The sequence below is a fragment of the Glycine max genome, chromosome 13, assembly GCF_000004515.6.
Source record: "Glycine max cultivar Williams 82 chromosome 13, Glycine_max_v4.0, whole genome shotgun sequence".
In the NCBI taxonomy this organism is placed as follows: Eukaryota; Viridiplantae; Streptophyta; class Magnoliopsida; order Fabales; family Fabaceae; genus Glycine; species Glycine max.
Window position 1 is genome coordinate 16,672,356 of NC_038249.2, and position 24,483 is coordinate 16,696,838.

Genomic DNA, 24,483 nt, shown 5'->3' on the forward strand with positions numbered 1-24,483 from the left:
CACAAGGGACGACTGCCTTTAATTGAGTGTGCAAAAATGTGATTTCAATATTATTTACTTTCCATTGTATATTTTTTATTTTTTGGGGTAAACAAGGGTATTGACCTTGCTTCTACGTATCCTTAGGTGTGATGAGGAATTTAAACCTACGTAGTTCTTTAAGTCTGAATGTTTATGTGTTAAATTGATTTTATGTTTTTGAAAGATTCATTTTAATTGCGAACAAAAAGTCGTTTAAGGCGTTAGACCTTGAAACAATGTTTTAAATTTTGAAAAGTAAAGAGAATCGTTAAGGCGTTGGACCTTGAAACGATCTTTTAAATTTGAAAAGCAGAGAGAATCGTTAGGGCGTTGGAGCTTGAAACAATCTCAAGTGATATTTGATGAAATGAAGTTAGTTATGAGTTGGTTTTACTGTTGGTTTTATTAACTTTCAATGTCTTTAGAAGACAACTTTGCGGCGCTAATGATCGATTAAGATTGAGCTTTACAAAAAAGAAAATAGATTACTGATGATAGAAGGAGGAAATGAATATGCACAAAACAACAAAAGGGACCACTAAGGGTACACAAATCACATTCAAATCTTTAAAAATAAAAACTAACCGATGGTCACACGAAGAACACAAAACAAGAAAGGAAGTAAGGAATGATTGCAATCGCGATTTGGTAGCGCCTCAGCCTCATTTCTTCTTCTTCCTTCTTCTTCTATCTTATTTCTCTCAATTCCCTCACCTTTTGGAGCTTGGAACCTCTCCTCAGCCTCCCTAGCATGCCTATTTATAGGAAAAAGGGGACTTAGGACCATGGCAACTCGCCCAGGCAAGCCAAGACTTACACCTGAAGTAACTGGCTCGCCCAGGCGAGCTACAGCTCACCCAGGCGAGCTGGTTCCTTTAGGCTAAAGTCTTCTGAGGGCCCAAGCGAGCTAGAGGCTAGCCTGGGCGAGCCAGGGTCTAGAAAACTTAGCAAAAAGACCCTTTTGCCCCTTCTTTTTGGTATCTTTTGCATTCTTGATCAAAATGTTGAACGATCTCTCATTTTGTGCGGTAACTGGCATCGAACAATGCAGTTTGGCTAGCGAGAATCAAAACATCAATGAACGATAGTCCCTGAATAAAATTAGGGTATGATAGTTTCCCTTCTTTACTTATCTTTTATTGGAAATAAAAGGGAAGTAAAGATAAGGACACTAATTTTGTTCGAGCGACCTTGCTATTTGACAGGGCAACCGGCGAAAACCAAGGAAGAAAAACATGTAATCAAAAGGACATTGAAGTCCTATAAAACGTAAAATGGACTTTTCTATTCATGACAAGCTCCGAAACTATATTGTTAGATCTGGATGACCATTCGCACCTACCTTGGATTTTGATGTTTACAAAATGTATAAATTGTTGATAATTTTATGAGTTAATTGTTATCTACATATCTCATTCATACTCAAAGTGAAAAAAATTCTGATAAGTATTTACTAGCATCCAATACGGTATAAAACTAAGAGTGTCCACTCGATATAATAACCAATATTATACACTAAGTATGATCAGCATCATGTCCAGTTGGTATAAGTCTCTTACTCACTATTATGACGTCTGTGACACCCTCTACCCTGACATATATATAAATAAATAGAATATATAAAAATATCGGTAAACAAATTCACGTGGGTAAAAGATTCACATTCACTTCACTATTATCAATTAAAACTTATTAAAAACATATTCGACTCAAAATAAGGCTGTCAAAATTTATAAAAATATTTTGTTAAATTAGTCAAGTAAAATAAAATAGACTAACATCATGCAATTAATATAAAAACTTAAGCCCCAATGTCATATCCTATCAGAGCATTGTGTTTCGATGTCCTTCAGCACAAGATTCCTTAAAGCAATTCACCTAGTCATCTGCTTCCCCAAACACAAAGTTCAAGATCATCACAAGATCCAAACACAAACAACACACGGGGAGTGAGTTATCACATTCCTAACTAATAGAGAAGCAAGACAACTAGATATACATATCATATAAACAAAATAAAATTTACTTAAACATAACTCACATAATTCCACTACTTTGTTATTTAAAATTCACTTTTCAATCGTCAATCACATTACACAAGAATCACACTCCGATCAAGACATAATAACACATCAATTTCATAATAAAAAATTAGCAAGCATATGAAACAATTATGCTAAGACTCAAGCCTATATGCAATGTGGTACCATGTCAGTAAAAAACCACCCTGGGCACTTAGGAGTACATAACAAGACACATCACACAATGAGTATGTCAGGTCACTCTCACTAAGTAAAATCATAGGGAGACCAGTTAGGGTCACGCTGCTTTGCAAGAATGCTCCAACCATGTGGGATCGGCACAGCCTTAAAAGAGCACTCACCAGGTGACCCCCAAGGCCTACACTCTAAAGAGTCCGTCAGGGCCTCTCCTTCCTGATTCAGGTCTAACCCCTAAAATAATTTTTGCATGCATACAATGCTCAAGAATTATACAATACTCACGACCTCACACTCATGTTTTAAACACCTTTAACACAATTGCACTATAATTTAACACTGGTTCCTAAATAGGAAACCTACACTTTCTCTTTAACACTTTTCTCAAGATAACACTGGTCAGGTTATTGTACAATTCGAAGCTTACAACAACATGTTATTTCATAATTCATCACATATTTCATTTATAAACACTGCTTATGAATTATACAATACTCATGACCTCACACTTGTGTTTCAAACATGTTTAATACATTGTGTTACAATTTAACACTGGTTCCTAAATAGGAAACCTACACTTTCTCTTTAACATTATGCTTCAACATTTTTCTCAATGTCAACACTAGTCGAGTTATTGTATAATTCATAGCTCACATCTCAATACACACATCTCAATACACATGTACCTCAAATCTAACCATAATATTCTCAAACTCCAACACTTGAATAATTTTTGGAATCACACTATAACAACAATACAATATTATTTACATAAAATATTAATATATATATATATATATATATATATATATATATATATATATATATATATATATATAATAACCAGCAACATACATCATATTGGATCATAAATTTCAAAGTAAGCTTTCAATGTACCAATTCTAAATAATCATATGAACACTTTCCCATATATATAAGTATACATGAATTCATATATATTATCTAAGAATACAACACACAGTCTACTAAAAATCTTTGATCAATTTCAAATATAATATTAATTTTAAACTATAAAAAAACCTAAAAAGCATGAAAAGGAGAAAATACAAAATCAATATTTCACTCCCTCTTACGCTAAATCTCTATTTACTTAATTTCATCAATTCATGCTAATTAGACAAAGGTTCAATTTATAGGGTTCACACTCAACACAAGAATACATCAATTTCATAGCAATTTCTCATTGGGACATAAAATTGTTCATCAAACGTATATAATTCACACTAATAATTATAAGGATAGAATAAAAAATTGCGGAAACACTCCAAAACTCATTCCAATTGATACTCTAAGGATCCCTATACATTTTCTCACTAATCCCCAATTGTGAATAACTCATCCCTTACCTCTAAGTGGGCTCACATTCCGGCAGCAATAGCAACATCTCTAACAATTTCCTGAGATTCCTCAAGTTTTTCCTCTAGTTGCTCTGATAGGATTCCCAAACTTTAGAGAGAATGAGAAGGGATTGAAGCCTCCATTTATACTGTCTTCGTGCGATTCTTTTTCTCCGTCCATGAATATTATCTTGCAAATCCCAACGGTAAAGGTGTGTGCAATTGAATCACAAACCGCATATAAATTTTTCATGACAATCCAACGGTTAACGAGTCCAGGATAATAGTTTTACCAAGAAAACTCTGGGTTTCTGTGGGAAAGGAAAAGACTACGATGCGAAGTGTATTTTTCTCAGCTCCAACATTATTTCAAACTTCCCAACGGTAAAAAGACTTGGAATTGAGTTGCAAACCTGTTTCTTAAATTTCATGATTATCCAACGGTGAATGAGTCTGAGATCGTAGTTTTTCTGAGATAGATTTGGTGGTCTACGGGAAAAAGATAGAGTTTTGGGAGGAGAAGAGAGAAAAACAAAAATGAGGGGAAGATGAGGCATCGTCGAATACTAGCAACAAATTTTTCTATAGAAATTTTTGAACTGGAATTGATGAACAACCAATATAAATAATAGTGTTTATTAGTATAAAATCGAAAATGGGGCGTGGCCAAGTGGTAAGGCAACGGGTTTTGGTCCCGCTATTGGGAGGTTTGAATCCTTCCGTCCGAGAGCATATCCATTCATGATGTATATCATATTGGAATACAAATTGTATATCAGAATTAAAATTATCTCCCTTTTTGAATTATTCGTCTCCAATCTAAATCGACTTGCTTTCAAATATGTGGATTAAAAAACAAGTCGAGTTTTTGTAACATATCACTATTTATACCTAGGGTGTTCACAGCTTATTATTTACTCTATTTATTTATTTTTATTATTTTATAAAAAATAACTCTATTTTATTTCCTATCAAATGAATATATATATATATATATATATATATATATATATATATATATATATATATATATATATTCAAAGCATTATTTAATTAAAACTATTTTTCTTTATTTATTTAATTATAAAAACTTCATCGTTCTCTAAATATTTATTTATTTATTTTTACTAAAAAAACATTCTTAATTTATTTATGAAAAATGAGATGTTACAACGTCTAATGTAGTATGAAAAGATTATGCTAGCCAAAAAGGGAAATACACGTATTCTCGCTCATAAAAATTAATTTTATCTCTCTTTATTTGAATTGCTAACATTTGAATTTAAGGAAATGACAAAATAGAAGAGAAAAGAAGGTTTATACAAAATATTCATCTAGGGTTCGTCGAGGACAAAAAGCACATGTTGTTGTTTGTACCTTTATTCCTTTCCTCTAGAATGATTATCAATGATGTCAAGTGTAGTAGTTGATTGTGTCAAGAGTGATAGTCAGTGGTGTTAAGTGCTATAGTCATTTAAGTGTGATAGTTATGCGCTCTAAGGCATTGGAAGTGTTGTTTGCCTTGAAAAACCACACACCATGGTTATGTAAGTCTTATGCTTTATGTTGTTTGTGGTGTTTGAGGAGTGGATGACTCAGCCTTATTACCAACTACTTTCTGGTACCGACGTCAAAGGATACCGTGATGATCTCATGCCTGTGGAGATAGAGGAGTATGGAGAGGTGTTGTGACAGTTAGAGCCTTCATCAAAGGAGGATGAAGATGATCCTTTCGAGGATTTGTCTTAGATACAATTCAGTACTTTGGGTCAGGTAGATTTATGCTCTGAGACCTAGGTTTTTTTTTCAATGTATCTATTTTAGAGTTGGATGTACCTAGGTTCAGATAGTCATATTTATTATATATTTACATGTTATACTTACTTTCATACATTTATGGGTTGTAATTACATTTTGTTTTTCCTGTGACACGATACTATGGTACCTTTTATTATGTATAAAAACTGTTATTTCACCCTTGTATTTAATTATTCTGTTGCAAGGTTCATATCTTTCTGAATGTCGTGTTTATTGTAAAACATGTTACAAAAAATTATTAATTATATCGACTTTCAAGAAATGAAGTTAATGTGATTTTATATTTTTTAATGACCTTTTATAATGGTAAAATTTATTCACACGAGTTTTAAAGTTTATCCGCATATGTTTTCAAGAAGAAAATATTACTCGAGTTTGGAAGAAAGTATTAATTTATTGACACATATTCCAAGAATTAATAGAATTAATGGGAGTCTTTGAAGCTATGTTTTTGAACTAGAAACAAAGGTATTACAAAGATGAGATCTATTGTGATAAACTTGCTCTAACTCAAAGGAAGTGATTTTTGTTGTAGTGCTCAACACGAAAGCCAACCAAAGTGGTTTTACCATATGAAGAAGCATGTGCATTAAATGTAAGTATTAAATGCTCCAATGATAGGAAAATTATATCCATTTAGAGACAACTGACACTTTAAAATGAAGGCCTATAAATGCCCAAAGCTTTGAATAAATGAGCTACAAACCTACACGTTAGCATTCAAATTCTTTTTGTAAAATGCTCTTTGTACATTCTCTCAAAGTTTGAAAAGCTCTCAAAACACCTTAAATACCTTTAGAGAAAAGACTAAGTGTTTAGATTCCATATCCGTTTATAAGACGATTAGAGTTGGTAGTGTGCAGGCAAACCACATATCTTTTGATTTGATTAGAGTTAGTAATAGTTTGGTAGGATAAAAAATACTAGGTTGTTTGAAGTTTGGTGTAGAACTTGAGTTGTAGAGTTGGCAGTGACAGTAAGTCAGTAACATAATACTTGCAACTATAAAATTAGTGGACTTGTGATTTACAAAAAACTAGATGTGGTCCTCGTGGTTAAGACGAACTAGTATATTTTTTTGTGTATGTTTATTTCCTTGCTCTCATTTATTTAAACTAACTTAGGGTTTGAATTTGATTTTGTTTTAAAAACACATATCGTCCTACAAAATATTTTTTATCATCTGGACAAGTTCTGTGAAAATTTGTTATCTGCTTTGCAAAGTAATATTTTAGATGATAACTTTGTTTTTCACGAAAAAGACTTTATTTTTTCGAAATTCACAATTTAATCTCCCTTCTTTTGATATTTTTCTTTACAGATATCATAACTTAGTCTCTTAGGGTTGAACACTTAATCGTGTATGGAATAAAATATCATGATGGCAAATAATGATAACAATGATCAATTCATTATTAAAGGAGCTTCTCTCATAAGGCTGCTAGGCTTTATAGGAAAAGTCTATCCTTAGTGAAAGGACATAATAAAGTGAAATGAAATATATATAATTTTTTAATGTTGGAAGAAAATATTTTTACACAAAATTAAGGATTTAAGAAAGGATAACCTTTATGATGTGGACACATGGCTGACTATGTGGCATCGTAAACACAGTACAACGGTGTATCGTATCCGGGAAGCCGAGTTTCTGGTCAATGGAAGTCATCGGTGAAAACTGCAACCCAATAAAGAGAGTAGAAAATCACACTCTATGCTGAATATAAATATTGTAGAATGACTTAATTATTTTTTTAGTGTTGCAGTTTATTTATTTTGTTTAATTTCATCTTATTGTTAAGAAATGGTTCAATTTAATTTTTTTAATTTTTAAAATAGTTCAATTAAATTATTTTAAAATAATAAATTTTGTCTCTTAATTTTTAAAAATTAATGTAATTTCATCATTTTTGTCCAATCATAAACTTAACGATGTAAGATTTATTTGGAAGAAAAAGATTAAATTATATTGATTTAAAATATTAAAAGATAAAATTGAATCATTTTAAAAATTATGTAATCAAGTTAAGTGGTTTATTAATAATAAAAGGAAAATTAAATAAAATAAATAAACAATGGGATGCAGGGGAGGAAGCACATTGGAGACTACGGGAGCAATTGCCCCACTGAATAATTAATTTTTTTTGCTCTCATAGAAAATTAAGATTGCTCCCATAAAATACTTTTTTTAAGAAAAAGAATGTAAAAAATTATTAAAAATAAAAGAAAAAAAATTGATACTAAATTTATTAATTTTATCTTTTTAAATTTCTAGAAACTTAAATATTTTGATACTTTTTTATCATAAGATTCTCTATTTGTAAATATTTATAATATTTTTTGTCAGTAAAAAATAGATTTAATTAAATTTTTCATATTTGAAATATAAGTTGTTTTCATATTACTATCTAACATTATTTTTTTTTCAATCAAGTATATGAAAATATTTTTTTTTTCATTTTATCACCTAATAGTTAGTCATCGTCCGTTAAGTAATGACGTTCAGACGAAGTACCACGTCATCATATCTTCTCATGGATGTCTCATTATCATGTCATCACCTTCAATGACATATCAGGAATTAGCCATGATGACATGACACCCTATCTATAATGTTAACACTTAACGAAATAATTAACGATATGTAATAAAATAAAATTGAATTTTTTTTCTGGTTGGTTTTACAAAAAATGAATTTTTAGGTAATAATCTGAAAACGACATATTTTTCCAAGTATAAAAACTTATTTAATATATGACATGAAAACTTATTTAAATCATATATTAAATAAGTTTTTCATATTTGAAAAACATGTCGTTTTCAGCTTATTACCTAAAAATGCATTTTTTTTTTGTCAAATATCTACCTTAAAAATATTTCTGTTTCATTTCACTACATGTCGTTGATTCTCTCCGTTAAGTATTGACATGACAGACAGATTGTCACATCATTACGTCCAATCAATGACACGTCATTAAAGATGGTGGTGTGACAATAAAATATCCGTGGAGAGCGTGATTATGTGACACTATCACATTATCACTTAAGCGACGATTAACAACACTTAGTAAATGAAATTTCAATTTTTTTATATAGTTGGTTGAAAAAAATAAATATTAGATAGTAATTTAAAAATAATTTATATTTCATGTATGTATGAAAAACTTAACAATGAAATTATTATATATTAATTTTTTTTGTCCCAACTAAAAAAGTTTTCAGGATCCGTGAATGATGGGATGAAATAAATAATTAATTCTATTAGAATACAAGAGTTCATAGTGTAAATTAATGCTATGATATTGAATATATTAATTTTCAATTGATAAAATTTATATTCATAGTTTCTATATATATATATATATCCTAGTCAACGTAATTATTACGTTTGAAAGATTATTTTTTAAGGATATAAACATACGTATATTTAATTGTAATTATTTACATTAAATATAAGCACACCGCCGCCGCCAGCTACTAGCCGCCATAGTATTATTTTTTATTTGTGTACTCGTGTTATTTATTGATTTGTTGCTTTACACTTTAACTGTAACTGTTAGGCCAAATTCAGCGTCTGTTTATTTTAAAATCTTATATGATTAAATTTAATAATTTTTTTCAGTTAAAAATGTTTGATAGAATTATTTTCTAAAAACATTTTAAACTGTCTACTTGCATTAATTTAAACTAAAAATCTTATAATAAAAATGTAATATAATGTTAATCATAATAATCTGTGAATTAACAATTCAAATCCTTATACAATAAAGTCTATTTTCAGTTTTTTCTTTCTTTCAATTTTTCATGTCACAACGTTTGAAGCGCAGTGCCATGTCTACACGTACTCAAAATGTGACCCGTTCAATGAGTGCTTAGCTTGCACTAGTTCCATGAAGTTTCATCGAAGCAACTATTCTATTTTTAATTATTTTTTGGTTGAACCTGAAATTGACGACTCTGCCTCTTCTGCTAACTGTGGCATAGCCGTGGACATTTTCTTATTCTTGGTTAAACTTAAATCAGATAAATACTTCCAATTTCGAGACTTCTCGTTCACACCCTTTTTCATCTTCTTTTGTTTTTTCTTCATGAATTTTGTTGGTTTGGTCTAACAAAATAGTTTTTCATCATGGGAAACGCTTGTGCAAAAGGAAAACCAGTTGCTCATGTTTCTTCCTCCAATTTCTCTGGTTAGTTTCTCTTCAATTTAATCATTTTTATCTGGGGCCCTTTCTTATTTGGTTTTATTTGATGCCACCATGTGTGTTTCCCTTCATTTGTGCACTAATCATGTAACCTGGTTTAAATTTGACTTTTTGGTGGTTGTGTATGATGAGTGTTTTCACTTTTTCTCTTTAGTTTCTGAAGTATATAACTGTTGTTCATGAGATGTAACACTTCAAGATTATAGGCTGTTCGATTTATTTGTTGTTGTCTAATCCTTGGGATTAAAAAATGAAGATTCTGAGGTTGCCTTGCATTGAGGTTGCAAAGTATGGTGTACAATTTTACAGTTTAGGAGATACTTTATTTGGAATCATGGTTTTAAATTGTAGTCAGCAACCGCAATTGCAGCTGCAATGTAAAGGTTTTTTTACTCACTATGACCACATTTGCAGCTGTATCGGCCGCATTTTCCTCCAATTTTTCATAATGTCATGGATTGACGAAATTGCAACTGTGACTATTGAGTCTATGACTGCTATTCAAAACCATGCTTGGAATTAATTAAAATCCCTTCCATTTGCTTTGTTGTCAAGAATAAGGCATCAACGAATAAGGTTATTACATGTTTTGACGAAGGCAAGGAAATTTATACTTCAGAGTTCTGACAAGTTAGTGGAGCCATGTGTGTCAATTTTTTATGTGATATTGTTAAAGCTTATACTTTGTTGTCTATGTTAATTGCAAATTATAAGCACTAGCATTGCTCCATAACTTCTTTGTCAATTTTAGGATAAGATATTTCCTTACACTAGCATTACAAGCTTTTAGAAAGTTAATCTCATAGCTGCTTTTAACTTGCTTTTCATCTAATAACAGGAAGTAAGAAGCCTGCAAGTAAGCCAAAGCAGTATTCAAATTCTTCTGAACAACGATCTGCTCCAACAACTTCAGAATTAAATGTTCCCAAATCCATCTCCAGTAACCTTAAGTCCTTCAGCTTGAATGATCTAAAAGAGGCAACTAAGAACTTCCGGCGAGAAAATTTAATCGGAGAGGGAGGATTTGGGCGTGTCTTCAAAGGATGGATTGATGAGAACACATACGGTCCTACAAAACCAGGCACTGGAATTGTAGTGGCCATTAAAAATCTTAAGCCAGAAAGCTTCCAAGGCCACAAGGAATGGCTTGTATGTGTAACAAGAACCATAAGCCAACGCAGTTTAATTTTTGGTCTTGCTTGCTACTGATGACTAATTTTGCAATCTTTGTGCTGGCAGCAAGAAGTGAATTATCTTGGGATGCTTCAGCATGAAAATTTGGTGAAACTTATTGGTTATTGCTTGGAAGGTAAAAACCGGCTTCTGGTTTATGAGTTCATGCAAAAAGGAAGTTTGGAGAATCATTTATTCAGAAGTAAGTACATTTCACTCTAAGTCTAAGCATATTTGTTCTCTCAGTTGTCCCACTTCCCGTCCCTATCTTGATATTTCAGTAGTTTTTGTACAGAAGGAAAGAGTATAATAAAGACATTTTTAATGAATTACATGATTGTGTGTAGACATTTCAGGGATACCTGCAAATGTTATTTATGCTTTTCAAAAGATGATTATTGGGATTATTTATTTGGTTATGTGATTTTGATTCCCAACATTGATTTTGTTTTAAATATTTTAGAATACTATTTTGAACAGAACCATGACTGCTATTTATTCATCATATTCATACCTTAAAATTTTGTATTCTATTTCTGCAGAAGGTGTTCAACCTATGGCCTGGGTTACAAGGGTCAACATTGCAATTGGTGTTGCAAGAGGATTAACATTCTTACATTCCCTGGATCAAAATGTTATCTTTCGTGATTTAAAGGCTTCCAATATCCTACTTGATTCGGTATGTGATATTAAAAGTTTGGTCAGTCATTTTGTAACGACTGGTTTATGTGAGTTTCCATTCTGAAAGAGTAGCCTAATGGATATGCAGGACTTCAATGCAAAGCTTTCGGATTTCGGCTTGGCAAGAGATGGTCCTACTGGAGATAATACTCACGTTTCAACTAGAGTTATAGGAACTCAAGGGTATGCTGCACCAGAGTATGTTGCTACAGGTATAGTTCCTTTGTCTTGATCAAAGTGTTGAGATCTAAATTTAGCTCAGACTAGTTGTTTTTTTAGTTAAAATTGTTTCCAATATATCTTTCTATTGTTTTTACTTATTTTGTTTCTTCTAGATACTAATTCATAAAATAAATAATTCCATAATTCACTTTGATGTCATTTTATTTATTCTCCCTTTTCTTCTAGTTCTGTTCCAGGATGAAAAAATAATAATAAACTAGGTTCTTCCATGCTGCTTGTTAACATTCTCACCAAGGCAGACCGGTAGCTTAAAACTGTCACACAAATGATTTTAAGAATTGCTGGTTATGCAGTTTAACTGAAATATATAGGAACTGGCAGAGCATATTTGCTTTACAATTCCAAAATTTTCATAAACCAACTATCCTGAAAGCTTAAACTGTTCGGTTTCAGACATGAATATTGTTACATTTCTAACATGGCCCTTCATGTAATAGCCCCTTGGGCTTAAAGTGTGTGTGGAATGTATTAGAATCCATTAGTAGGCCATATGTCAACCACACAAGTGAATTTGGCATTATATCCACCCAAAGCCTTAAAACATTAGGTATATGAGTTGTTATTTATATGTTGCTCAAAATGTATCCATCTCTGTCTAATGTGAGACTTATTACTCACACTTACACTCATCCAATAAATGAACAGCCCCACCCACCTTGTGAAGAAATTAAATCTTCTATTAGAAGAATGGAGACAGCAAGTATCGAATTCTTGACCACTTAGTCATAGAGGCTTTGATATCTGTCATGAACCAACTACATCAAAAGCTTAACCTGTTAGGTGAAAGATACATGAGAAGTTTTATATTATAACTCTAGCAAAACTGTTTTGGGATCCTTTAGTAACTCTAATTGAAACTCTTATTTGCAATTTTTCCATGTGCATATTTTTTTAAATAAAATTTAATGATCATCTATTTGCTTATTTTTAAGTTGGATTTTAAATTAATGAACAGGTCATTTGACCCCAAGGAGTGATGTATACAGCTTTGGTGTAGTCTTGTTAGAATTACTAACCGGAAGGCGTGCGGTGGAAGACGATGGACCTGGATTTTCGGAGGAGACCCTGGTGGATTGGGCAAAGCCATTCTTAAATGATAACAGAAGAGTTCTGAGAATAATGGATACAAGATTGGGGGGTCAATACTCCAAGAAAGGAGCACAAGCTGCAGCTGCACTTGCATTGCAATGCCTTAACACTGACCCCAAATTTAGACCACCTATGGTGGAAGTTCTAGCAGCATTGGAAGCACTTAATTCCTCAAATTCATTTACGCGGACACCGAAACATGAGAGTCATTCAACCAAAATATCTGGTGGTCCTTCACAAAAGTAAAATGGAAATGCAAAGTATATCTGAGCTACTTGGCTTGTTCTCTTTCACTTTTTGGGTGAATACTTTCTATATTCATCCGTAAAGAAAAGAACATAAGAATACTATGTTATACCCACAAATGATTTGTCCTTTCATTTCTTTGCATATGCGAAGAATTGCCATCTTTGCGGGTTATTGAGTGTAGAGTATACATTGTGGTAGCAGCTATAGATTCTTATTACATTGTATGAAATTTTTTAGCTTTTAGGATGGCTATATACAAATTTGGAAAAAAAAAATTAAAGTTAATAATGGATATGTTTAAGCGGGTATTTTTTTCTTCTTCGTAAGATGTCTGCTTTGGATATATAGCTTTACGCTTCAATGTTTGGACTAATTGTATTATATCAATCTGTTGGAATACTACTTGTTGCGTATGGAAGAGTGGCAACTGGCAACTCAAAATCACAACATAACGAGGTTTTTGTATCCATTGTTGTTATTTTAAAACTCTTAATTCAAATTTTCTTTTCTCATTTAATTTATTATTGAATCGTTTTTTTTCTTAAACGGTCTATATCTTATACTTTTCTTAAATGGTCTATATCTTAGATTATTGAAATAATATTACATTAAGCAGGAAATTGGACCTAATCTTAGTGGGATTTAAGAAAAAAATACCCACGATGGAAGGAGAATAACCCACCCACTAAATTAATGAGTTTGGGTCCGAGTACGGACATGAGTGACGTAGGGATACTTTAAATATTCACTTGCACATATTTAATATATTACGTAAAATAATATATCTATATACTATATATTAAAAGAGAATCCTAAGTAAAAACCCTAACGTGCCCCTGCTTAAAATTTTGACACATGACATTTTTGTTGGGTTTTGGGTCATTTTGTGTGTCCAGTTTCCACTCCTTTGCTTGTGCCATATGTTTGTTGATTAAACCAGTTTGCACTCCTTTGTTGTGCCACGTCGTTTGATGATTAAAGCTTTCGGGTCATTATGGTTTTGGGTTAGTGCTTTTTATCATCCCGTCATTGTGGTTTTCGGGTGGTGCGTTCTATTGGATCACTTCTTCTTTTCCTCTTTGGTTACTTATGCATTTTAAGCTGTGAGTTTTTTAGTATGGTATGCGTGGCTGTTTTTGCGGCTGACTGCACCTATTTTTCTACCTTTTTTCTCTTATTTTTCACCTTTTATTTTTGGTTCTTTGCTAACTTTCCTGCTTTGTTTTTGCCTGAGTTTGGTTTGTTTTTCAGTTTGGCTTTGCTATGCTGTTCGGTTTTGTTTCCAGAAATTAAGGTAATACTTTTGCAACAACGTTGTTGTATGTTTATGCATGCTTGTGTTTCACTTCTCACTGATTGTTGGGAGAGTTAAGGTTGATTCATGTTGTGTGATTTTTTCCACTTTGTTTTTGCTTCTTTTGCAACAACGTTGTTGTATGTTTATGCATGTTTGCGTTTCACTTCTTACTGGTTGTTGGGAGAGTTAAGGTTGATTCATGTTGTGTGATTTTTTCCACTTTGTTTTTGCTTCTTTGCTAACTTTGTTGAGTTCCCTGTTTTTCTGCCTTTTTTGTTATACTTGCTGTAAGGGTCACTGATCTTTGGTTCATTGGGATCCCCAATAAGTCTGAACAAGCTGAAATGGTTATTGTTAATTTTAATGTATGGTTTTATTCCTTTTTTGGATTGCTACATTATTGACCATTCAATCAACTATTTATATACTTTGTATATTATAGGGAGATGAAATTCATGTTTTTTTGTAAACAAGATCAGCTAAAGTCTTGGAAGGCTGATTTGAAGGAAAATTGTACTTATGTCATGCATAATTTTAAAGTGACGAAGAATGATGGTCAATTCAGAGTTTGTGATCATCAATATAAATTAATTTTTACTGGAGTTATTGTTGTAAGGCAATCCGATTTGGATGACCTCCTTTTAGGAAATTTAAATTTGCGGATTTTTCTAATGTCATTGCTGGTCATTTTCAAACTGGCCTCTTGGTTTGTAGGTCCACCTACAATTTGTGCATTCATTTTTATTGACAAATTTATGGGTTTTAAAATGACATATCTTTGCTTTTTGTTTCCTTAAGACATTATTGGCGTCCTTGATGAAGTGGTGTTCCAGCATGTCTAATCAAAAAATACCAGGATTGTTTTTAAAGTGAAGGACCTGAGGTTATGTTCTAGAATTTGACTTTTTGTTATCTGTGTAATTGTTTTTTGTATTTCATGGTGATTATAAATTGAGATACTGATATATTTATTGTTGTTTGTTTCTCATAGTGGCGAAGTGCTATCTTGAACTCTTTGGGAAAATTACTGCTTGCAATTCTTAGCTTACTTGAATGAGTTTGAAAATGATAGGCCAATCATTATTCTTTTGACGTATGCCAGAATCAAAGAAGGACAGGGTAAGTCTAATCTCAAATTTGTCAATTGTAATGCTTATTAAATGACATCTGCTCTTTTTCTTTTTTAGAAATACAGGATCATATCCACCCTCAGTGAGAAATTCTTTGAAAGCGTCAAAGCTAATGATCAATGAACTTGTGTTGGAAATACAAGAATTCAGTGAGAGGTCTTTTGTTAATGTTGTTAGTTCTGTATTTAAAAGTTTTATCTATTAAGTATGTTGCTTATGTTTTCCTACACTTTCGTATTTATTCTATTCCTATAGGCTTTCAGATTTAGGTATTGAGGTCAAGTCAGTTTTGACACCTCTTGGACAAGGCAGTTCACAGGTTTCAGGATCAACTCAATTATCATCAAAGGATGCATTTCTTTCAAAGGCTGAAGCAAAAACCATTTGTCAGATTAATGCCATTTTGGAGGTCATGCTTTTATTTATATTTATTGTTTACCTAGGCTGATTAAAACTCCAATTAGGCTAGCCTTATTCAATTCTACCATCACTTTGTACAAAATTTAATGCCAGCGTTTGTCATGCAGGAAATTGTTTGTGTTATTGTGGGCACCATTACAAGTATAGTGATGGATAATCAATCATGGTGTTACCTAGCTTGCAGTCAATGCCACAAAAAAAACTAACATACAGACTGTGCCATTCACATGTGCATGTGGCAAATACAATGATCAACTTGTACTAAGGTCATTGGTTGCCTGCTCAATTGGTATGCACTTCATTAAACACTCGTTTTTACGATGTTATCTACATTGGCAAGTATAGAATTGAAGTGATGGTTAACCACAAGGACGAAAATACAAAATTCTTACTCTGGGACCATGAATGTGCAAATTTGATTGGCCAATCAGCCGATGAAGTCAACAGGCTCAAAATAGCAGTATGTTATTGTATTATCATGCACTACTTCTTAATCTACAATCAGATTTTGTTTATTTGCTATCCAATTTCATTGTAAATATTAAACCATTGAATTCTTTGTTGCGCAAGGATGGTGATGTTGATTTGAACGCTTCTCCTCAGGCACTTGATAGGCTGCTGGGTTGTGTCCTTGCATTTAAAGTCAAGGTTCAACCAAAGTTCAAGAATGTTGTTGTTCTTAAATATTCAAATGAATTAGATTTGATCAATGTTGTGCTGGATATGCTTCCTGATACTGAGGTAGTGTTTTGTCTCTTATGTTTTAGTTGTTTTAATAATAGCAATATATTCCATATGTTTGGTTACTCTCAATTTATATATCATGCAAGCATGTTCCAAGATCGATAGTCCAATCCTTGACTCCAACATTCCTACACAACTTGAATCTGTAAGCTAAGATTGTTCTTCTTTCTTTCATTCTGATGTATTCTGCCATGATGGCAATAAAAAATAAACTCATGCTAACTTTACATTCAGCTTACTAATTAGTTAATGTTTTATGCAGCAATTTGTGTCTGTCACAGCAGATCATGACCCACTTCTAAGGATTCCATTAACACCCACAAAGCAGCTATCATCTGATGAATTGGATGATGAACCAAGAAGCTCTGAAATTTCACCCGCCCAACATTCTGCTAACAAATTAGCAAGACATCATCAAATTGAATGAATTTGCCTGCTTTGAAGTTTTCTAAGACATTTTTAAATCATGTTATCATCAAGTTGTAATATTGGCCAAACATTTAACAATTTTGTTGTTGTGTCTCTATGTAAATTTTTAAAAAATTGTTATATGTTATGTGTTCCTAAGGTGGAATGAAAAAATGGCTTTTTTGAGTTTACCTTATTTTGTTTGTTAATATTGTTGAATTTCAATTATATTTTCGATAAGTTTTTCCATTGTAATCAAAATTCTCATCAATATACACAACTAAAGTTAACTAATTAATTAAGGTGACTTTTTTTGGCAAGGAATTTAGATTTTGGATGTTAGGATGCAGGTTGGTTTAATTTTTACATATGTTGGCTTAACAGTTACCTAAGCTAACATTCTATAATAAAAACACACTTTTTATTAACTTTCAAATTAATTATAAGTCATTTAAATCAACAAAATTGACTCATATATTACATATTAAAAAATAAATGCAAGGACACAACCCAGCAGCCTATCAAGTGTCTGAGGAGAAGCGTTCAAATCAACATCACCATCCTTGTGCAACAAAGAATTCAATGGTTTAATATTTGCAACGAAATTGGATAGCAAATAAACAAAATCTGATTGTAGATTAAGAAGCAGTTCATGATAATACAATAACATACTGTTATTTTTGGTGTTATACACCTAGACCACTTTTCATCCAAATTTGTCTTCGCTTTTTTTCCCCATGTTTTAATATAATAAATTCACCTGTAATGAAAATAAATAGAACTCTCTAGATTGACAACCTATTGCTCCATAGACAATATCTTTCATGTCAAACTTTTCTGCAGTGCCACCAACCCATGCCTCTACATGGAAATGCAATGATTCCTACATACCAAATTTTTCCAGTTGTCAATGTTTGACTATAGTTTTAGCCCCTCATTTCTAAATTGCATATTTGATATTTACCATCTCTTACTTCATGTCAATAAACATTTGTTTATTCAGTCACCTAATCTAATGTATAGACAACTCTAATTTACCAGACCCACTGTAGTGCTTGGTAGAAACAATTTGTGATTAAATATTGTCTTTAGTTGTCTATTTCATCTTTTATTCGAAGTTGAATTGCAAATGCTCCACCTTTAATCATGCAAATCAATCAAGTAGCTACCTCTAGATTCACAACCTACTCCTCTACATATAATATCTTTCATTTTAGATTTACCACGAATCCCAGATGCCATATTTCTGCATGCAAGTCCCATCATTCTTATATGGCCCATTTTCCAAGCTATTAAAATTGAACTACAGTTTTGTGCCTGATTTGCCATTTCTATGATCTTGAAAATTTGTTCCATCTGCTACAGATTTAAATTAATATTCTCTTAGTACGTTTCAAACAATATATGTTGTTGAATTTATAACTCAATCGGCTTCATAATACCCATTTTTAACATGCAAAACCATGCTTATACTTTTGACACGTTAAAGATCTCATCATTCTTATATGGCCCATTTTCCAAACTATTAATATTGAACTACAATTTTTCCTCGATTTTGCCAATCATCTTCATCAACACCAATATTCAACATGCAAAACTAGGGAAATGCAAACCCATTTAATTCAGTCAAAGTCAGGATCAATAGGAAAACATATCATGCGAGAAAAAAAATGCTCAGGCTCAGGCACCTCTGCTGGCAACTATAGACTCCACTTATTTTAATTAATATTATCTTAGTACATTTCAAAACTAAATGTTGTTGAATTTATAACCCAATCAGCTTCATCAACACCAATATTCAACATGCAAAACCAGGGACATGCAAACCCATCTAATTCAGTAAAAGTCAGGATCAACAAGAAACATATCATGCAAGAAAAAAGAAATGCCCAGGCTCAGGCACCTCTGCAGGCAACTATAGACTCCACTTTGCAGTATACAAAATATGATGGCAAGGAATTATATATACCATGTTAAAAAAAATACATTACATCATTCAATTTAACTTTGATTTGTCTCTATCTTTAAGTGATGGCAACTGATTCATTAGAAGATCTAAATTTTGAATCCACACAAGGTACCGTGATAGAAAAATCTTTAGTCCATCTTTTGTTCATACTTCAAATATCGGTACCATATGTAACTAAAATTGTTGCAGGATCTGATTCTAATTTTTTGTTTGAGAATGAAAATTGCCAATCGAAAACTAATGACCCTGTAATCAACACTGAAGGTAATAATTATAGTTCTGAGTTAAGGTTAACCATACCAATTCATATGATCTTAAATTAATTTTCATCATTGTTACCATCATACTACACTATGTTATTAAACAATTTCAGGATATTCTGAACTTGGTGACCAACTCATGCAATGTAGACATTGTAATGCAAAAATGTGGTATAATGAAAGCATTTCAAAATATAGAAATAATACAAGTCCAAGGTTCAGCTTATGTTGTGGAGATGACAAAGTTGAACTTCCATTATTACAAAATTCATCGAAACATCTCCAACGACTTTTCTTTGATAATAATACAGTTGATAGCAAAAATTATCAGCATAACGTAAGAACATGTAACATTATGTTTGCCTTTACTTCTGCTGGTATTAAGCTAGAAAAATCAATTAATCAATCGAGGGGACCTCCTACAATTAGAATTCAGGGCCAACCATGCCACCGAATAGGTAGCCTATTACCAATGCCAGGAAAAGAACCAAAATTTGCACAATTATATATCTTTGATACAGAAAATGAAGTTCAAAATAGAATTAATGCCATGAGGCAGTACTTCTTTTGTCTCTTCTATTATAAAAATGCCCATTGAAAAAGCGTGTTCTATTAGAATATTAGACGTATTTTAATATTGGTTTTTGCAACCAACATGATGGAATTCAATCACACATCGTTTCAACTTTAAGTCAAATGCTGGATCAACACAATGCCCATGCAAAATGTTTTAGAATGGCCAGGGATAGATTGATAAATAGTCAAGTAGATAATGTCAGATTGAAATTGATAGAAGCTCGTGAAAAAGATGGTCGTATATACAATCTGCCAAATGTTTCTGAAGTTGCTGCTCTTATTGTTGGTGATTTTGATGGAAACTCAAGCAGAGATATTATTGTTGAAACTCAAAATGGAGAATTACAAAGAATACATAAATTGCACTCTAGCTATCTAGGATTGCAGTACCCTCTACTCTTCCCTTATGGTGAAGATGGATATAGACCTGACATACTTCACAGCTCTACATCCGCTAGCAAAAAAGGAAGAGAAATTGTCTGAAAATGAGAGAATGGTTTGCTTATAGACTTGAGTCCAGGTCAAATGAAGCATAAACTTTGTTTCATTCTAGAAAACTATTCCAACAATTTATTGTTGAAGCATATACCATGATTGAGTCTGAAAGACTTAGCTACATCAGGAACAATAAAAAAAACTTAGAGTCGACAAGTATTCTAGCTTACAAAAGCCATTGGATGATGGGACTAACAAAGGCTTATCTAAAGGAAAAAGAGTAATTTTGCCTTCAACGTTTGTTGGGAGTCCATGCTACATGGATCAACTTTATTTGGATGGTATGACAATATGCAGTCATGTTGGTTTCCCAAATCTTTTTATTACTTTAACATGTAATCCAAATTGGCCTGAAATTCGTAGAGTACTTGCACCTTTGAATCTGAAAGCCAAAGATAGACCATATATTATCTCACGTGTTTTCATATTGAAGTATGAACAAATGCTTTCTGACCTAACAAAAAACCACCTGCTTGGAAAAGTAGTTGCATGTAAGTTTGCTATTATTCTTATTGTTAAACTTAGACATTAGTTTACTTCTTTCCATTTTTGTTTTTCATATAATATAAAAGCCCAATATTTCTATATTACTGTAATACAATAAATACTATCACCTAACAATTGCAGATATACATACAATTGAATTTCAAAAGCGAGAACTTCCTCACGTCCATCTATTACTATTTTTACACCTAGACAATAAATATTCATCTTCAGATGAAATTGACCAAATAATATCAGCAGAGATACCTTCACATGAAGATGACCCAAAACTGTATACATTGGTGCAAAATCATATGGTACATGGCCTTTGTGGAATTCTACAATCTCAGTCTCCATGTATGAAAGAAGGCAAGTGCAGTCGTTTTTATCCTAAAATATTTCAGCCTCATACTCTTTTAGATTCAAATGGTTATCCAGTCTATCGTAGAAGAAATGATGGTCGAACAATTTCAAAGAATGGTGTTATAATTGATAATAGATACATAGTACCTTACAATCCAAAATTACTCAGAAAATATCAAGCACACTTAAATATTGAATGATGTAACCAAAGAACTGCCTTCAAATATTTATTCAAATATATAAACAAAGGTTATGACAGAGTGACTGCTGTTATGTTTTATGATGCTAATGATGTAGTTTAGAAGCCTACCACTCAAAATGACAAGATTAAAGAATATCTAGATTGCAGGTAAAATTGATTTAACATAGATAATTCATATGTTCACTATTTCTTATATTAACCAATCTTTATGGCAAATACATTTCTCCCTGTGAAGCAATTTGGAGAATCTTTGGTTTTCCAATACATGCTAGAAAGCTTTTTGTCGATCCATCTTCCAGGCCAACACAATGTTCTTTATGAAGATGATGATGATGATATTAGAATAGTTGCAAATGTTCTATATCCTACATATAGAGAAACATGTTTTGCAATGAGTTTTTTTGCAAGATGACAGAGAATTTGTGGAAGCAATCAAAGCAGCTAAGGATTGGGGAATAACTAATTATTTGAAGAAACTATTTGTGTTAATGCTATTAACAGGTGCCATTACTAAACTTGAAGAACTTTGGAACCAAACTTGGCATTGGTTAGCTGATGACATCGCATATCATTATACAAAATCAATAGTAAACACATGTTAGTTTTGATCCGTTTATATATTCAACAACATCACACATAAGCATTGTTTAACGATTTGACTTCTCATTTGATAGAATTACACATTGATGATGAACATATTAAAAATTGGATATTACTGGAAATTGAAAAACTATTGCATGCAAATAAAAAATCACTTAAAGACTATCCTCCAATGCCATATCCTGAGGATGCAAATTCTACATGCTCTCTAGACAATAGCTTGATATTATCAAAGCTCAATTACAACAATGATGAGGCTAGACCAGAATTCAAACATCTTTTTTCATCAATGACAGCTAATCTACCTATTCATATATTATAACTTTTATTCCTAGAAGTAAAATTCACTCGAAAATATAGAAAACATAACTATCATCTATATCTTTCAATTTGAAATTTAATTATTCTTCATTTCCATCTAACGTTAACTTATTCTTGATTCTAGAAGAACAAAAACAAATTTATAACAGAATTATGCAAGCCGTCAACAACAATGAAGGTGACATGTTTTTCCTATATGGATATGGAGGTACAGGAAAAATATGCATATGGAGAACATTGGCAAGTTCATTGAGAGCAAACAATTAAATTGTCATTATGGTTGCTTCTAGCGGCATAACTTCTCTATTACTGTCAGGAGGCAGGACTGCCCATTCCAAATTTAAGATACTTGTGCCCATTTTTTAAGACTGAACATGCAACATACATCAAGGAAGTCAGTTAGCAGAATTGTTAAACCAAACAAGCCTGATTATTTGGGATGAAGCACCGATGGCTCACAAATTTTTTTTCATGCACTTGATCAAAGCTTAACAGACATTGTTCAACAAAAAAACAATTCCAATCAAATTTTTGGAGGTAAAGTTATCGTCTTTGGTGGAAATTTTCGATAAATACTGCCAATCATTCCAAGAGGAAGCCGTTCAGACATCATAAATGCAACAACTAATTCATCATATCTATGGCCTTGCTGTCAAGTATTAAGGCTGACAAAAAAACATGCCTTTACAAGTCAATGTGCAACCAATTAATGACCAAGAAACTGCTACATTTGCAAAGTGAATCCTAGACATTGGAGATGAAATTATTGGATATGAAAATGATGGATATGCCACAGTTAAAATTCCTAAGGATCTATTGATAACGGAATATGATGATCCAATTCATGCTATAGTCAAATCAACATTCCCAGACTTATATAAGCACCACAATAATGTTGAATTCTTCAAATGTCGGGCAATATTAGCTTCAACCAACGAAACAGTTGAACAAGTCAATAATTATATATTATCTTTGATTCTTGGTATTCATGCATGTCTTGTCTAATTGATACTGCTTCTTTAAAGCTATCTCTGCTCAATTAACCAACTTACAAAACTACAATCTGTTTAATATTTGTCCTCTTTGCATGCTAACTGAAATAAATATAATAGGTGAAGACATGTAATACCTAAGCTCTGATTCTGTAGACAAATTAGAAAGCATTGAGAGTTGCCATTTCCAATCAATTACCACTGAATTTCTTAATTCATTCACCACATCTAATTTGCCATATCATTCTATAAAGCTCAAAATTGGTAGTCCTATAATGCTGCTAAGAAATTTAGACCAAACGCAAGGACTCTGTAATGGTACTAGATTAATAGTTACAAGGCTGGCCAGACATGTTATTGCAGCTGAAATTATTTCTGGCAAAAATCCTGGGCATAATGTTTACATTCCAAGAATGTCAATGTCCCCTTCATAATCACCATGGCCTTTTAAGCTTTTAAGGAGGCAATTTCCAATCATGCTATCTTAAGCAATGACAATCAACAAGTCTCAGGGACAATCACTCTCTATGGTTGGACTTTATTTACCAAAACCCATCTTTAGCCACGAACAATTATACGTTGCATTATCAAGGGTCAACTCAAGGAAAGGATTAAAAATTCTTATTCATGATAAAGACCAGAAAAACATGACTTCTACTACCAATGTAGTTTTTAAAGAGGTCTTCAAAAATCTTACAAGGTAAATTTTAATTTTCCACCAACAGAAGTTTTATCATTTATTGGCAATAATTCTAAACTGCTATCTTAATCATAAACATTCTAATATGCAGCTAAATACAAGATCATATGACCCACTGTTAAATATTATATTATGAGGTACGTAATCTTAGTTACTACATTAAAATCTTGCAACTCAAATTTATAATTCTACCTCTGACTTAAAAATTCCATTTGTTTAACTTACTTTTAATAACGTCATATTATTAATTGCTTTACGAAGATATCCATAACCTGTGAATGTTTAGCACTTGACCACATTTTAGTCTGGTTCAGATATCATATGATTATTATCCAATTAATAATCACATAAATCTAACTTACAACTAAATTTCTTCTTGCCAAAAATTACTTCTCACACATGCAATCCACTTGGCACACAAATCATAGTTCGTGTTCATACTTGATTACTCTCCAAGTATTAATAAATTT

The 24,483-nt window shown here is 32.1% G+C and overlaps 2 protein-coding genes across 11 annotated transcripts; both read left to right on the forward strand.

Annotated features, from left to right (window-relative positions):
- Positions 1-9,148: 9,148 nt before the first annotated feature.
- Positions 9,149-13,518, forward strand: LOC100800654 (probable serine/threonine-protein kinase PBL2). Its single transcript, XM_003543238.5, has 6 exons — positions 9,149-9,603; positions 10,457-10,767; positions 10,858-10,993; positions 11,334-11,470; positions 11,561-11,684; positions 12,671-13,518. Exons 1-6 carry the CDS (start codon positions 9,543-9,545, stop codon positions 13,048-13,050), a joined length of 1,149 nt encoding a protein of 382 aa, XP_003543286.1. The 5' UTR covers positions 9,149-9,542; the 3' UTR covers positions 13,051-13,518.
- A 535-nt stretch (positions 13,519-14,053) lies between these two features.
- Positions 14,054-17,243, forward strand: LOC102667099 (uncharacterized). 10 transcript variants are annotated; one of them, XR_003263811.2, is made up of 9 exons: positions 14,062-14,156; positions 14,305-14,347; positions 15,149-15,233; positions 15,342-15,469; positions 15,538-15,636; positions 15,736-16,360; positions 16,471-16,641; positions 16,731-16,789; positions 16,907-17,243. XR_003263811.2 is itself a non-coding variant. In XM_026124922.2 (8 exons), exons 5-8 carry the CDS (start codon positions 16,256-16,258, stop codon positions 17,069-17,071), a joined length of 489 nt encoding a protein of 162 aa, XP_025980707.1. In that variant the 5' UTR covers positions 14,054-14,347; positions 15,149-15,233; positions 15,342-15,469; positions 15,538-15,636; positions 15,736-16,255; the 3' UTR covers positions 17,072-17,243. The 10 variants fall into 10 exon arrangements, 2 of the variants coding, with proteins under 2 accessions (XP_025980707.1, XP_025980705.1); XM_026124922.2 differs by having other exon boundaries at positions 14,054-14,347; positions 16,742-16,789; XR_005888136.1 differs by having other exon boundaries at positions 14,061-14,156; positions 15,736-15,889; positions 16,008-16,360; positions 16,471-17,243.
- Positions 17,244-24,483: the final 7,240 nt, after the last annotated feature.